Source organism: Schistocerca americana, chromosome 3, assembly GCF_021461395.2.
Source record: "Schistocerca americana isolate TAMUIC-IGC-003095 chromosome 3, iqSchAmer2.1, whole genome shotgun sequence".
Taxonomy (NCBI): domain Eukaryota; kingdom Metazoa; phylum Arthropoda; class Insecta; order Orthoptera; family Acrididae; genus Schistocerca; species Schistocerca americana.
This window is the reverse complement of record NC_060121.1, coordinates 102,969,661-102,986,624: the sequence shown is the minus strand read 5'-3', so window position 1 is coordinate 102,986,624 and position 16,964 is coordinate 102,969,661. Positions and strand designations below refer to the sequence as shown.

General features: G+C 39.5%; 1 protein-coding gene across 1 annotated transcript in view; it reads left to right on the top strand.

The window, feature by feature from the left end:
- The first annotated feature begins 378 nt into the window (after positions 1-378).
- LOC124605564 overlaps positions 379-16,964 on the top strand; it is a 47,256-nt gene continuing 30,670 nt past the window's right edge. The window contains exon 1 of the mRNA XM_047137337.1: positions 379-547. Within this exon, the coding sequence (XP_046993293.1) occupies positions 466-547 (82 nt within the window). The 5' untranslated portion in view covers positions 379-465. The remainder of the gene's footprint in view (positions 548-16,964) is intronic.

The following is a 16,964-nucleotide window of genomic DNA, read 5'->3' as shown; positions in this document are numbered from 1 at the left end:
ATTCGCAATCGGAGGGATGGTGGTTCAGATCCCTGTTCGGCCAACCGGATTCTGTGATTTCCCTGGTGCTTACGGCAAATGCCCGTGTGGTTCCTTTGAAAATGACACGGGCAATTTCCTTCCCCAACCCGAATTTAGCCTCCATCTGTAGGTCTATACTGACTCCGTCAACGCCACGTTAGACGCTAACTTTCGCTCATTTAAATCTTCTGGAAAGCACAAAGCCGTGCGACTTGCGATGCGCTGCCCTCTTTCGCCGTAGTCGGCGCTGGCTGCTGGCTAGCGACTTAGTCACTGGCCTTCGAGAAGGACAAGTTGCGAGGGATAACGGGACCCGGTGAGTGGGGGTGGGGAGGAGAAATCCTTCGGCGAGCACGCCTCTTCCGCAGGTATGCAGTGTCGGAAAGTGGGTGACTGCAGCTGCTGCTACGTTAGCCGCCTGCGTTATATGTCATAGTTCCCATTATGAAAATCTGCTACCGGGTAGGGGCAACGGAGTGTATTCTTGTATTTATCGGCCTCCTCTTATTATCCGATTCCTGCGAAGGTAAGGCCAAAAGCACGATACCATGTGTTACTTATATTCTACCTGGACCGTACCTTTGCAATAGGAGGACGAATGAAGACGACAAATATGGGGAAGGAATAAGATTTTCTACGCAGATGGAACACTCATGCTGCACACTGTTCACAGACAGTTAGGAAGTAAAGTGACACCAGAGGGTGACGTGAATTATTTGCCTGTGGTCTTACATAAAAAGCGAGAGTAAACTCCCTGAGAGTAGTGGTGATGTGGGACACATATCCCGTAACTCATTTAAAGCGCTCGACAATTGAGCACGTTGTGATTGAAGATCATCTCACAACTTTTATTTATTTATTAATTTTTTTGTTCCGCGTGGAAACTCTTTTCTGCTGCTGGTATCAAAAATCAGATCTGAAATAAAACGATTCAACCCCCAACTAAAAATAGGCATAAGGTCAAAGATGAGAACGAGTTGTCTGGAAAATACCTCAGTTATTCGTATTTGCGCTAATGACATTAAGATTTCAAAAGCTCCATCTAACAGATATTTTTTGAGAAGCATTTTTTTTTATTTATTTGGTCCTGTTGATTACATATTATACAGCCAGTATACAAGTAATATATGCCAAGTCAATACATCTCCAGAAAGTAAAATGAAGAAGAAATATCCGTGGAAATTACACAATTTTTTGATGTAACAATTGTTACTGAACAATTAACTTCAAATTACATCTGCTGTGATTACAGTTGTAACATATAGTAACTATTTGCGGTTTCTGCTTGTTACATTCTGCATATAACAAATGAATTAAGTATACCAGCAAGTAAATTTTAAACAAAATTTTCTGAGTTTGTTTTGTTTTGGATTGAGTGCTATACTGGTAAATCCGATTTCAATCACAAATTTTTGGCATCAAAATTTAATCTATTTGCATATGAGACAGAAAATAAATGGCAGCTATTGTAACTGTTGTTTAAGCAGTATCTAATTCTAGTTCTTCATCTCAATTAATTAATTTGAAGCTACAGTTCTCAAAATGCCAAACGTAATTTTAAGAACTACTGGCTCATACATTTTACGTGATAAAAGTGTGGTATATGGTAGATGGGCACATCACATTGTCATAGGAAACTGACATTACATAGTGGAAGCAGCTTCCTTTGCTCTAGAGAACAAGCAATGGAATTAGGGACTTTTGAGTTTATACTTCCTATTGTAGTGTGAAAGTCTTATGTTTGTCACTGATCTTAATTAAATGCATACCAATGTAGTCACCAGTCGACATTGACTATACACGGAAATAATTTTGCAAATATGACTTTTATTCTCAGAATGAAAGAAGAAACTGTTTTAAGGAAGGAGAATGTATTGAGCAGTCTGTGATAAAACTGTAGGATTTTGCACTAACATAAAATTATTTCAATTGCTATATCAGTTTTGTATTTGTGAAAGTTTATTTTTTTCATTACAGATATTACCATTCATCAGTCTTCATTCATTTGTTGCCCTTACAGTATTCAGCATTCTTTACGGGTAATATTTTCTGTTTCCGTGATTGCGTGCTCTCTGTTATTAATATAACCCCTCTTTACATTTTGTTATATATTTGCATTGCTTTTTAGGTGTGTTGTTCTGGTCTTCATTTTGAAGGCTGGTGTAATGCAACATTCCATGTTGTTCCATCCTGTACAAGCATCTTAATCTCAGCATAACTGTTGTGACCCACCACTTGGATTCTGGTTATTGTAGTCAAATCTTGGACCCCTCTCCCAATTTTTTTCTCCCAGTACTTCCCTCCATTATCAAGTTTTTTATTTGTCAATTCTGGATGACGTATCCTGTCCACCAATCAGTATTTTTAGTCAAAAATTTCATTTCTTCCCAATTTCATTCATCCTTCCTTCTTAATTAGCCAAGCTACTTATCTTATCCTTAGCATTCTTCTGTAGCATCACATTTCTAAAGATTCTGTTCTCCAATGAAAAATCCAGGATGAAGTGTAACAGTATTATGAAAAGGATAGTTGCTACTCACCATATAGTGGAGATGCTGAGTCACAGACAGGCACAACAAAAAGACTGTCAGAAAGTGAGCTCTCAAACAACTGGAATAGTTTGAAGTAGACAATATACACACATATACTCATGCAAACACAACTCACCTTTTGACCATGGTGTTTACTGTTCACATTTAACTTCCATATCTTCCAGTTTTCAGAAAGGCTTCCTAACATTTCAATTTATATTAAATTTTAACATAATACTCTGTTTCAGAAATGCTTTTCATGCTAATGCTAGTTCACATTTTTATTCTCCTTGTTGTAGTCACCATAAGTTATAACAAAACTCACTGACTAATTTCATAATCCCATTTCCTAATCAAATTTCCTCAGAATCCATTTATTTGATTTGATTACATCACATTACCCTAGTTTTACTTTTGTTGGCAGTCACCTTATACCTTCTTTTCAAAAAACTGTCCTTTCTGAATTACGATGTCATTGTCAAATCTCAAAGTTTTTGTTTCACCTCTCTGAACTTTTAAATCCTTTTCAGAATTTCTTCTTGGTTCCCTTCACAGCTTGCTCATTATACCAGTTGAGAAATATTGGAAATAGGCTGCAATCCTGTCTCACTGGATTAAAGTGCCGTTGACTCTTGTATATAAGGAAGCCAAAGAACAGAGCTGCAATATTATGGACCAGTATCCTTAACATTGGTGTGCTGCAGTATTCTTGGGCATATTTGAAGTTCAAGTACAAAAAATTTCCTTTAGACAGAAAAGCTTTTGTCCATAAATCAGGATGTATTTAAAAAGCATCAGTTGTACGAACTCTGCTTGCCCTTCTCGCACACCACAGGCGAAGGGCAACAGGCTGATTCCATATTCCTAGATTACCAGAAAGCATTTGATACAGTGCCTCATTGCAGACTTTTAACAAAAGTGCTAGTATATGGAACAAATTCCCAGCTGTGTGAGTGGCCCAAACACTTCTGAAATAATAGAGCCCAGAATGTTATTCTGGATGGTGTGTGTTCATCAGAGACAAGGTTTTCATCAGAAGTGCCCCAGGGATGTGTGGCAGCACAACTCTTGTTTATAGATGTAAATGATCTGAGGGATAGCATCAGCAGCAATCTGTGACTTGTGCTGATGACTCTGTAGTGTAAGCCAAAGTGTCAACATTGGGTGACTTAGACAGAATTTCTATTTGATGTGATGAATAGAAAACTGCTCGAAATGTAGAAAAATGTAAGTTAATGCAAATGAGTAGGAGAGACGTTCCTGCAATGTTTGGAAACAGTATTAGTGGTTGCTGTTTGACAGTCATGTTGATTAAATACCTAGACATAACATAGCAAAGTGATAAGAAATGGAACAAGAACATAAGGTCAGTAATAGGGAAGATGAAGAGACAACTTTGGTTTATTGGGAGAATTTTACGAAACTGTAGCTGATCTATGAAGGAGACTGCATAAAGAACGCTAGTGCAACCCATTCTTTAGTACTACATGAATGTTTACAATCCCCACCAGGTCAGATGAAAGGAAAACATCATAGCTATTCAGAGGCATGCTGCTGTATTTGTTATCACCTGCAAGTGTTACAGAGATGCTTTATGAACTCAGTTGGGAATCCCTAGAGAGAAGACAACATTCTTTTTGGAAAAGACTATTGTAAAAATTTAGAGCACCTACATTTGGAACTGACTCCAGAACAATTCTTCTGCTGTCAACATACATTTTGCATAAGGTCTGCAAAGACAAGCTAAGAGAAATGGGGGCTCATATGGAGGCAGATAGGCAGGTGTTTTCCTGTCACTACATTTGCAGGTGGAACAGGGGTGGGAATGATTGGCAGTGGTACAAGTTACCCTCCAACATGTACCATATAGTGATTTGCAGACTATGACTGTAGGTATAGATATGTTCCATATCATCTTCATCAACTTTGCAGTTTTTCATTATATTGTCTTCAAATGTCGGGAAATATTGTACAGTTTAAAATTTGATTTTGAAATCTCTGTCTCACCATTATATAATCAATCTAAAACATTTCAGAATCTCCAGCTCTCTTTCATGGTGTTTCTTAAATCAAGTACAGGGCATTTATAAATGAATGGTGTGGTTTTAAAAATTAATACTGAATCAGTTTATTACTTTTTACCGGCAAACCTAACAGCATAAGCAGCAGCAAATGTCTGAGTTTTTGATGCATTAATCACAATCCTTCATTATGTGTAGCCTTGGTCACACAACAAACATCTACACAGTAATCAAATTCTTCCCACACTCGATGTAGCATGTCCTCTGTGACAGTCTGTAGTCAAGCTTTATCTGATCGCACACTTCCTCGAGGGAAACAGGTATTGCAACACACAAAACCAGTATTTCACAAATCCCCGCAGAAAGAAATTGGAGGGTATTAAATCTGGTGAATGAGGTGACCCGGGGAAAAGGCTGATGTCTGTTTTTGCAGCACATCTATTCAGCTTTGGTGAAGAATACAATTAAGAAACTCTTGTACATCCCAGAAAATGGGATGGAGAACTGTCCAGTGTCAAAATGTAATCGCCATAACTGGAGTTTGGATGGGGTAACAACCAGGTTTCTAACATCTCTAGAAATGAATTACCCGCGCACTTTCTTGTGTGACACCACACAGAACATATTTACTTTTGGACAGTCAGATTGACGCTTTATCAGTGTATGAGGTTTCTCGCATCCCCAGATACGGACATTGTGTGTGTTCACCTTGCCACTTAATGGAAAGTGCCTTCACTGCAAGGGATGAGTCTTTTTACTAAATCACTGTCCTCCATTTTTAACTGAAGCTCTTCACAGAAGTCATGCCTGTTAGTGTAAGGGCCTGTAATAATCTCTCTTTGTACCGTTTAAAACATAGCCACTCACGCAACACCTTCCACACCATAATCTTTGGCATAACCAATTCCCTCCTTGCTTAACTAAGTGACTTGTGAGGACTTCGGTGAAACACCACGAGCTGTCTTTCAGTGTTTGCATCAGACACAAGGATTCAGCCAGGACTGTTCCCCATACAAAGGCATCTGGTTTCCACCAACTGTTGGAACCACCTATCTATGTTATCCTTGTGTGGTGGGTCTTTCATAAACTGTGCACAAAACTCATGCTGCACCGTAACCATAGATCTGGACACCTCAAAACAGAGCTCACAGAAAGCCTTTTCCTGTTGCGGTGCCTTCTTGGAAACAGATGCTACACCTGTGCAATAAGAATGGCAAGCGAACAGTGGGCAGCAAAACAAAATTTGGACAGTTGCTTATGCTGTAGGTTTTGCCCATATGAAGTGATAAATTGATTTATTATTAATTTTTAAAACTGCAACATTTGTTTATAGACATCATGTATTAGCAGTGATTAAATTGTTTGATCTATGGAGCTAGTAGGCATGTAACTTGTGCTACTGTTGTAGGTGTTGGTTTTGTGTCTTGATGGCTATAATGCATTCACTGTGGTGGTCATAGTGACTTGCTTGTACTGCTATTTTCTTATTCATTATTAGACCTGGGTCTACTCTTGCATTACCCTTATTTGATTTTATCTTGATAATCCTGTGCTCACCTGACCTGAAACCCTATCCTTCCTACCATCACACTTCACTAATTACCACTGTATCTATCTTTACTGTATCCTTTTCTCTTTTTAAATTCTATAATATGATAAAGATATCTGACAGCCACACTCTGGCCCATAGAACACCTGATTTGATTTTCCTGATGACAAGTCTTGTGTAGATCTTGCCAGAAGATCCAAATGGGGGACTATTTTATGCAAGAGGATGACAACATAATTAAACGATACAGTAGAACTGCATTTCATTAGGAAATGTGACTGTAGTTCTTTTAGTAAGTTGGTTAATGTTACAAGCCCAGATCAATCATTTAGATTGTGCTGCTTGCAAGTACTAAAGAGGCTGCTGCCCCTGTTCAGGAACCATAGGTTGAGATGTGACCTCACCACAACCTTCTGATGTGGTAGCAGGTGTGGTGGCGTTGTCTGCATTGTTGAGCCACACGAGCCACCTCACTGTGGCAGATCCACGGCTCTTGGGGTTCTGTTAAGTTAGTAGTGATAAATTCTGTTGGTGATGAATGATAACTATTTATTATTTTTATGCAGCAGTTTTTTCATTCATTCAGACACTACTTTCCATAAAGCCCAACGTGAGGGAGCTCCTGCAGAGTCAAATTATACAGTAAAATCCTAAAGTCATCAGTGCATGCTCCTGCTGCAAAGTATACTAACAACATGTTGTGATTACTGCTGATCTACTCTCTCAGATAATAATGTGAAATGTGATTACTATATACACAGAAGTGCTATATACACAGAAGTGCCAAAGAAACTGGTATAGGCATGCATATTCAAATACAGAGATATGTAAACAGACAGAATAAGGCGCTGTGGTCAGCAGCAACTATATAAGACAACTAGTGTCTGGTACAGTTGTTAAATCCATTACTGGTGCTAAAAAGGCAGGTTATCAAGATTTAAGTGAGTTTGAACAAGATGTTATAGTTGGCGCACAAGTGGCGGGACATAGCATCTCCAAGGTAGTGATGAAGTGGAGGTTTTCCTGTATGACCTTTTTCATGAGTGTACCAGAAATATCAGGAATCCGGTAAAACGTCAAATCTCCGACATTGCTGCAACAAGAGCAAGAGCCTGCAAGAATGGGACCAACGACGGCTGAAGAGGATCGTTCAGTGTGACAGAAATGCAACTCTTTTGCAGACTGCTGCAGATTTCAATGCTGCGCCATCAACAAGAGTCAGTGTGCAAACCATCCAATGAAACATCATCAGTGTAGGTTATCAGAGCAGAAGGCCCACTCATGCACTCTTGATGACTGTATGACACAAAGCTTTACATCTCACCTCGGCCCATCAACACTGACAATGGACTTTTGATGACTGGAAACATGTTGCCTGATCGGATGAGTCTCATTTCAAATTGTATGAAGCAGAAGAACATGTACGGGTATGGAGAAAACCTCATGAATCCATGGATCCTGCATGTCAGCAGGGGACTGTTCAAGCTGGTGGAGGCTCTGTAATGGTGTGGGGCATGTGCAGCTGAAGGGATATGGGATGCCTGATATGTCTAGATATAACTCTGGCAGGTGACACATACGTAAGCATCGTGTCTAATTACTTGCATCCATTCATGTCCATTGTGCCTTCTGACAGACTTGGGCAATTCCAGCAGGACAATGTGACACCCCACACATCCAGAATTGCTACAAAGCAGCTCCAGGAACACTTTTCTGAGTTTAAACACCTTCGCTGGCCACCAAGTTCCCCAGACATGAACATTATTGAGCATATCTGGGATGCCTTGCAATGTGCTGTTCACAAGAGATCTCCACCCTCTCACACTCTTATGGATTTATGGACAGCCCTGCAGGACTCATGGTGTCAATTCCCTCCAGCACTACTTCAGACATTAATCAAGTACATGCCACGTCGTGTTGCAGCACTTCTGTGTGCTCGCGGGGGCCCCACACGATATTAGGCAGGTGCACCAGTTTCTTTGGCTCTTCATTGTAAGTGTATATGTGTTAGCAGAAAAGGCTATTTAAAAATTTAACAGCTCCATCTATTATACTAGTCAGGTGTTGTTCTTACCTGATACATAAAACAAAGCATTTACATTACGATGGATACTGTCAGCTATCTATACAGACGTACTGACAGTGTGTGATAGAAACATTAGACTTACACAGACTGTATGGTACATCCCCAGGTCCAAATATTGTGATAAATTGTAGAAGGAGTGGGTGTTGAGCTTGCTTTCACTCATTTTTGGATATCTGGAAATTTTCAGTATACTGCTGGGTGTCTACTGTAATTTATTGCAGCCTTTTGCACCAAGACATAAAAATCCATCCAGAACCCTTGATTTGAACACAGTCATGGGCACTGCACAATTTATCCTAAATTCACTCTTGTTATTAGCCTCAATTACCATTACGGAATATATGTATTGACACCTATGTGCAAGGACCCCTAGGTCCTAAGGAGTTTTCTCTAAGATATCTAGTTATCAGCTTTCACAAAATATTCTAACTGCATGCTTCTTTAGAATAAATACAGTTTTGACCTTAGCTGCATTGCCCCAGAAGATTATGCCAAATGACGGTGTTGAGTAGAAGTATGCTAATACTCCTCTCTGCAGGTCAGCACATCGAGAGATACTTCTAGTACAATACCTATAATAACATTATGAATTAAGACAGAGTGCTACTCACAACATAGAGAAGGCAGACAGGCACAATGAAAAGACTGCTGAACATTTAAGCTTTCATAACAAAAAGTCTTTGCTCAGAAATAGAAAACAAACACACATTCACAGAAGCACAACTCTCATACACACATGGCCACTGTCTTGGCCAATGTGGCCTTACTGCTGTGAGCTGTGCTTGTGAGAATGTGTGTTTGTTTTCTATTTCTGAGCAGAGACTTTTTGGTCTGAAAGCTTAAAGGTTCAGCAGTCTTTTCAGTGTGCTTGTCTGTGACTCACTAACTGACTCCTCTTTGTCAATCTATCCTTTTCATATTATTGTTTTTATTCTGTCCTGGACATTTCCTAACAACTGTATGAGGCATCTGGTATCAAAATGGAACAAGTCACTGAAGGCATATTTTTCAGTATGAATGAAAAACCTCTAGCGACAAAACAATTCTCTCTCTCTCTCTCTCTCTCTCTCTCTTTTTTTTTTTTTTTTTTTTTTTTTTTTTTAGTGATCTGTGTTGCAATTTTATATAATTTTACGCTTTTTAAAATAAAAATGTATCCTTTTTAAATTCCAAAATCTTGTGAAAAAGCACATAAATTAAAATAAAGTGACATTGTAATTACTTTTCTTTATAATAATTTAAAAAAAGCATCTCTATGTAAATTGAATAATAGCATGTCAAGGTGAACATTAGAAAACTGAGGAGAATACAAAATAAGATTTCTCTCACTAAAAGTTTGTAGTTTACATAGATTTTGAACACAATAAAAAAATGGAGTGCAAATTATGCTAAAAGAATCACTATTATGATAGACACTGATTACATAAACTGAGAAATATTGTTATTTTATGTCTTCAATCTGCCCTCATTTAGATTACAATGTACAAATGAAATATTAAGACTTCAAACAATATACAGTATAAGGTATTATTTTGCTTCCTGATATGGTCACATTGTTGTGTAATATAACAACACAAGATTCCAAATAAAAATGCTGCGACATGAATATTGTTGCCCATTCCTTGATGCAGCCACCTGTGAATTCACTGCCTGCAAGACTTGGCCCATTCTCTTACAAGATCAGTAGTTCAATGGTCTGTAACATAAAGACATGATGGAGTTTAAATCATGTTCTTGTTACACCTAGTAGTGATATACTTTTACTTTAAATAGGTAACTTTGACTCATTTTTGTAAATTTTGCCACTTGTCCAATTTAAATACTAAACACATCATAAATAAAGTAAGCTAGAAGTAATTATCATAATTATCAGTCAGTAGATTAATGGTAGTCCTAATTTGTAGTTGATATATTTTGCAGAAGTAGCCAGCAGTGGTAGCTTCTGCCTGTTAATGGATTACTTGACTTGTTCTACATCTCGGAAGGCTTCTGTTTTATGATGTGATTGACAGAACATAATGTGTGAATCAATGAATGAACAAATTGGCTGCATACAATGATATTTCCTTTCTATCTGAATTCTTTACATTATTTGCACAAAATCACATCATACAGCTGCAATGTGCACACTTTTGATGTCCCACAACAGGACTTGGACACTTGTCAGTGATGTAATGTGAGTTGTACCAAGAAGCTGGCAATGGGGCACAAATGGCAGTCATTGTGTGTGGTGCCCTTCTTATGATGTCAACAAAACGTCAGTAGGGGGTGTGATGCCCTCATACTGCAGTACAGAGCACACAAGAACTCACCGTACCGTGTATCGGGCCTCGTATCGGGACTAGTGCCTTCTGCAAGTCGGCAGTGGCCTATGGCACCAGTGTTAGGGCTGCAGTCCTTTGGTGTAAAGGATCCTATACATAGCCAGGAAATAAGCTGGGCCACACTAAACATGTGATGCTATATGCTGGAGGTGCTTTTCATCCTAGACTTATCATCTGATAGATGGAACTCATGATGTTGCTGTGGTTTCCACTCCAAAGACTTGTTTTGATGCAGCTCTCCATACTACTCTATACTTTGCAAGCTCCTTCTCAGCATAATTACTGCAACCTACATCCTCTTGAACATGCTTATTATTGTAAAGCCAGGAGGTCTCTCTACAGTTTCTACCCCTCTCCACCCCTTCCACACTTACCTGCATTACTAACATAACTATTTCTTGATGTCTCAGGCTGCGCTCCATCTTCAGTCTTCTTTCAGTCAAATGGTGTCACGAAGCTCTTCCCATTGTGGTGTGGTACCCCTTCAACCTCTTCATTAGTTTGTGTATCTACCCAAGGAATTTCAGGATTCTTCTGTGACATTGTATTTCAGAAGTTTATGTTCTGTTGTTGTGTGTACTGTGTATCACCGACATTTCGCTTTCATGCACTTTGTGGAAACTCATTCTAGCACTTTAATTTATACTTTGTGTTAATTTCTCCGTTTCAAAAACACTTTTTGTGCTGTCGCCAATGTGAATTTTATATTATCTTTATTTTGGCAATTTTGCTCCTCAAATAGCAAAACCCATCTGTTACTTTTAGTGAATTGCTAGTGAAATTGGTTAATTTGACTACATCCCATTGCCCTAATTTTATGTTTGTTGATAAGTATGTTATAATCTCTTTTCAAGACACTGCCCTTTACATTCAATTGATCTCCCAAGTCCTTTTCAATACACTGTCCTTTCCATTCAACAGATCTCCCAAGTCCTTTACTGTGTCTGATAGAATGCCATCAACAAACCTCAAAGCAACATTGTCAAAAGCTCCCTCTAAATTACAAATGTTGTAAAGATGGGTATATGCCTTTTTTCAACCTATCTTCTAATATAAATAATAGTATCATACTGCTTTGCATGCTCCTGATTTTCTCTAAACCCTGAACTGTTTTTCCCCAAGACAGCTTCTGGCAGTATTCATCTGCCTGTAGATATTTTTTGTTAATATTTTTCAACTGTTATTCAGAAACTGATGGTTCCCTAAGCCTCAGTTGCTCACACTTGTCAGTGTCCACCTTCCTTGGTATTGGGAGTAAGTCCAGGGGTATTTCACCTTTCCTATATGTTGTACATACTGGGTGGAACAGTTTTTTTCCTCGTAAGTTCTTCCAGGGTTCATAGTAATTCTGAGGCAATGTCATGTAATTCACATTTGTCATTTTGACTTATGTCTTTCAGTGCTCTGTCAAATTATTCTTGCTTTATCGTGTTCCCCATCACACTTTCATCCCCTTCTTCTTCCCTTTCCTTAATATTGTCTTCAGGTTTGTAGCCTTTCTATATATTCTTTCAACCTTTCATTCTTTGCTTATAACTGGCCTATCAATGAGCAACTGATGATATTTATAGAGATGCTTCTCATTTCTCCAAAAAAATTCTTTAATATTGCATGTGCAACCAGTATCTTTACAATATGCAGCATGTGTCTTTCCTATATTCATGCATACTTTTACCACCTTTCATTTCTCTTCTAGCCCTCCCTAATTTGCCATTTTGCACTTTGTCACTTCCATTTAGTTAGTTAAACATTCCACACGGGAAAAATATATCTAAAAACAAAGATGCTGTAACTTACCAAACGAAAACATTTGTATGTTGATAGAGACACTAACAAACACAAACACACACACAAAATTCAAGCTTTCACAACCCACAGTTGCTTCATCAGGAAAGAGGGAAGGAGAGGGAAAGACGAAAGGCTGTGGGTTTTAAAGGAGAGGGTAAGGAGTCATTCCAATCCCGGGAGCAGAAAGACTTACCTTAGGGGGAAAAAGGGACAGCATATATATCCAGAGACAGTATTAATTATGTGGGGGTTGTTCAGAGTAAATATCATTTAAAAACACATGTGAAATGTAGTTCAAAGATCCTCTAAAAATTTTTGTGCTAAAATCTTCTATAAAATTGTAGAGTCCACTTGTAGCTGCTAAACGTCATTTATTGAGAGTTCAAGTTACAACTGCTTGTGCAATAATGATTTGCATTTTCAGGTTAATGTACAACAACATACGTACAGATTAGAGGCCATTAAGTGAAAACACTAATATCGCTTGCTATAGAAGAGATAAGAAAGTACTCACTTGGCTGGATTACATGAAGCCATTAAACAAATATGTACATGAGAAACATTTGTGGCTCTACACATAGTTAAAATACAGAAATGTAATATTCTTTTGTTGTGTAACATACTCTGTTTGTGTAGTGTAGGTCATTTTTGTGTTGTATACTTGCTCTTGATCATAACAGGTAATTTTCCAAGATGAACATTTATCTAGATAGATCACATATCCTTTTTGGCTAATCTTTAACAGTGATGCAATTATTTTTCAATAAACAGGTTTTCTTTCATGTAACAAATAGTTTGAATGTATACATACAACATGGAATATGGTTTAAATGTGCGTAACTATATACAAGGGCAAATGAAAAAGTCTTTGCCCCTATTTTTTATTAGCTAAAGTAAGGTACAACAGGTAATTACAAATACAGGGTGTTTCAAAAATGACCGGTATATTTGAAACGGCAATAAAAACTAAACGAGCAGCGATAGAAATACACCGTTTGTTGCAATATGCTTGGGACAACAGTACATTTTCAGGCAGACAAACTTTCGAAATTACAGTAGTTACAATTTTCAACAACAGATGGTGCTGCAAGTGATGTGAAAGATATAGAAGACAACGCAGTCTGTGGGTGCGCCGTTCTGTACATCGTCTTTCTGCTGTAAGCGTGTGCTGTTCACAACGTGCTAGTGCGCTGTAGACAACGTGGTTTATTCCTTAGAACAGAGGATTTTTCTGGTGTTGCAATTCCACCGCCTAGAACACAGTGTTGTTGCAACAAGATGAAGTTTTCAACGGAGGTTTAATGTAACCAAAGGACCGAAATGCGATACAATAAAGGATCTGTTTGAAAAATGTCAACGGACTGGGAACGTGATGGATGAACGTGCTGGAAAGGTAGGGCGACCGCGTACGGCAACCGCAGAGGGCAACGCGCAGCTAGTGCAGCAGGTGATCCAACAGCGGCCTCGGGTTTCCGTTCGCCGTGTTGCAGCTGCGGTCCAAATGACGCCAACATCCACGTATCGTCTCATGCGCCAGAGTTTACACCTCTATCCATACAAAATTCAAACGTGGCAACCCCTCAGCGCCGCTACCATTGCTGCACGAGAGACATTAGCTAACGATATAGTGCACAGGATTGATGATGGCGATATGCATGTGGGCAGCATTTGGTTTACTGATGAAGCTCATTTTTACCTGGACGGCTTCGTCGATAAACAGAACTGGCGCATATGGGGAACCGAAAAGCCCCATGTTGCAGTCCCATCGTCCCTGCATCCTCAAAACGTACTGGTCTGGGCCACCATTTCTTCCAAAGGAATCATTGGCCCATTTTTCAGATCCGAAATGATTACTGCATCACGCTATATGGACATTCTTCGTGAATTTGTGGCGGTACAAACTGCCTTAGACGACACTGCGAACACCTCGTGGTTTATGCAAGATGGTGCCCGGCCACATTGCACGGCCGACGTCTTTAATTTCCTGAATGAATATTTCGATGATCGTGTGATTGCTTTGGGCTATCCGAAATATACAGGAGGCGGTGTGGATTGGCCTCCCTATTCGCCAGACATGAACCCCTTTGACTTCTTTCTGTGGGGACACTTGAAAGACCAGGTGTACCGCCAGAATCCAGAAACAATTGAACAGCTGAAGCAGTACATCTCATCTGCATGTGAAGCCATTCCGCCAGACACGTCAAAGGTTTCGGGTAATTTCATTCAGAGACTACGCCATATTATTGCTACGCATGGTGGATATGTGGAAAATATCGTACTATAGAGTTTCCCAGACTGCAGCGCCATCTGTTGTTGAAAATTGTAACTACTGTAATTTCGAAAGTTTGTCTGCCTGAAAATGTACTGTTGTCCCAAGCATAGTGCAACAAACGGTGTATTTCTATCGTTGCTCGTTTAGTTTTTATTGCCGTTTCAAATATACCGGTCATTTTTGAAACACCCTGTATCATTTAGCTTATCGTTTAGCTACAAAATAGCAGGTCAGCAACTGGAAGCAGTTAATTCCATAAATGATTTAAAATGGAATGATCATATAAAGTTGATCGTCGGTAAGGTGGATGCCAGACTGAGATTCATTGGAAGAATCCTAAGGAAATGCAATCCGAAAACAAAGGGAGCAGGTTACAGTACGCTTGTTCGCCCACTGCTTGAATACTGCTCAGCAGTGTGGGATCCGTACCAGTTAGGGTTGATAGAAGAGATAGAGAAGATCCAGCGCGCTTCATTACAGGATCATTTAGTAATCGCGAAAGCATTACGGAGATGATAGATAAACTCCAGTGGAAGACTCTGCAGGAGAGGCGCTCAGTAGCTTGGTACGGGCTTTTGTTAAAGTTTCCAGAACATACCTCCACCGAAGAGTCAAGCGGTATATTGCTCCCTCCTACGTATATCTCGCGAAGAGACCATGAGGATAAAATAAGAGAGATTAGAGCCCACGCAGAAGCATACCGACAATCCTTCTTTCCACAAACAATACGAGACTGGAATAGAAGGGAGAACCGATAGAGGTACTCAGGGTACCCTCCGCCACACACCGTCAGGTGGCTTGCGGAGTATGGATATAGATGTAGATGTATGTGAGGGCTATCCAGAAAATAATGGACGTTTTGAAATAAAAAAATAACAAAACAATGAAATCAATTTTTGTTATATATATTTTAAAGATACACTTTTAAGCTATTTTTCTTCATAATTGCCATTCAAATTGAGGCTCTTCTCTTACTGTGGCACAAACTTTCCAATACCATCTCTCTAGAAATCTACTTTCTGCGATTGGATTTTGGAAACCCACCTAGCACAAAATTTGCCATAAGCAAGCTTCTCCACCACAATTTAATGCACCAAACTCTGTGGAGAAAATGTTGCAAAAGTTCTGTCATCGTGAAATGACAGTTTCCACTAATTTTGTCATTGATTTTCATCACTAGTTTGTCAGTCACAAGGCTAGGCCTACCACTGCTGTACTCATCATGAACATTGGTCTAGCCATTTTTAAAATCAATGCGCCCTTGCCTCACCTGACTTTCACTCATTATTCCTTTTCCATACATATCACAAAGGTTGTGATAAGTTTCAATTAGTTTGCAGCTTTTTCCCAACAAAAACCTTATCACAGAACACACCTCAGGAATGTCCGGAGTGGTGGCATCTTCTACTGCAGCAGCCATTTTAATGCGGCACAGGAAGCAAAGTAGCAGAGATACAGACCAAATGCTACCACCGCTGGATGTAGGAATGTTATGGCACTAAGATGGTGGCTGTAGCCCGCCCACCGCCGCGACAGACCAAAATGTCTGTTAATTTCTGGGTAGCCCTCATATGTACTGTTCTATGTATCTTACACTACTTTTCCATATAGTCCCCAAACCATTTCAGACATTTGGCTCAATGCAGCACTAAATTTGTGATGCTTGTGCGGTAGAATTCATCTGGCTTACTGTGGAACCACCACTGGACTGCTGTCTTGACTTCATTGTTTGAACTGATGACATGTCAGAAATGTCTTCAGTGGAATGAAAATGTGGAAATCACTAGGTCGCTAGGGGCAAGGTCAAGACTGTATGATAGATGGACCAGACTCTCCCAGTCAAATGACCAGACCTTGTCGGCAGTTCTGATCGCCACCTGTGGCCTCACACTGTCATTGAGGACAAACGTGTCGCCCATATCAAGAATCCCTCGGTGCTTCTTCCTGATGGCAATTCACAGCTGTGGCAGTGAGCAACAATAACTATTGGCATTGATGGTTGTACTTAATGGCATACGATCCAGCAGGAGCAGTCCATGGTGATCCCACAATACTCTTTAACATCACTTTCCCAGCAGATGACAGTGAACAGGCTTTTCTTTTTTGTCACAGATGATTCCACACCATGCTCTGCTTTGAATCTGGCATGAAATGCTATATCTACATTTCATCACCAGTAACAGTGCAGTTAAGGAAACTGGCACCCTCCTTGGCATACCACTACAGAAGATTCAATGAAGCAATCATTTGCTTGCTTTTCATCGTGTCATCCAACTGATTAGGCACCCACCAACATGAAATCTTCTGGTGCCCTAAGGCTGAGAAACAATGTTGTAAATGCTCCCAAATGAAATGCCAACCTTCTAGGAAAT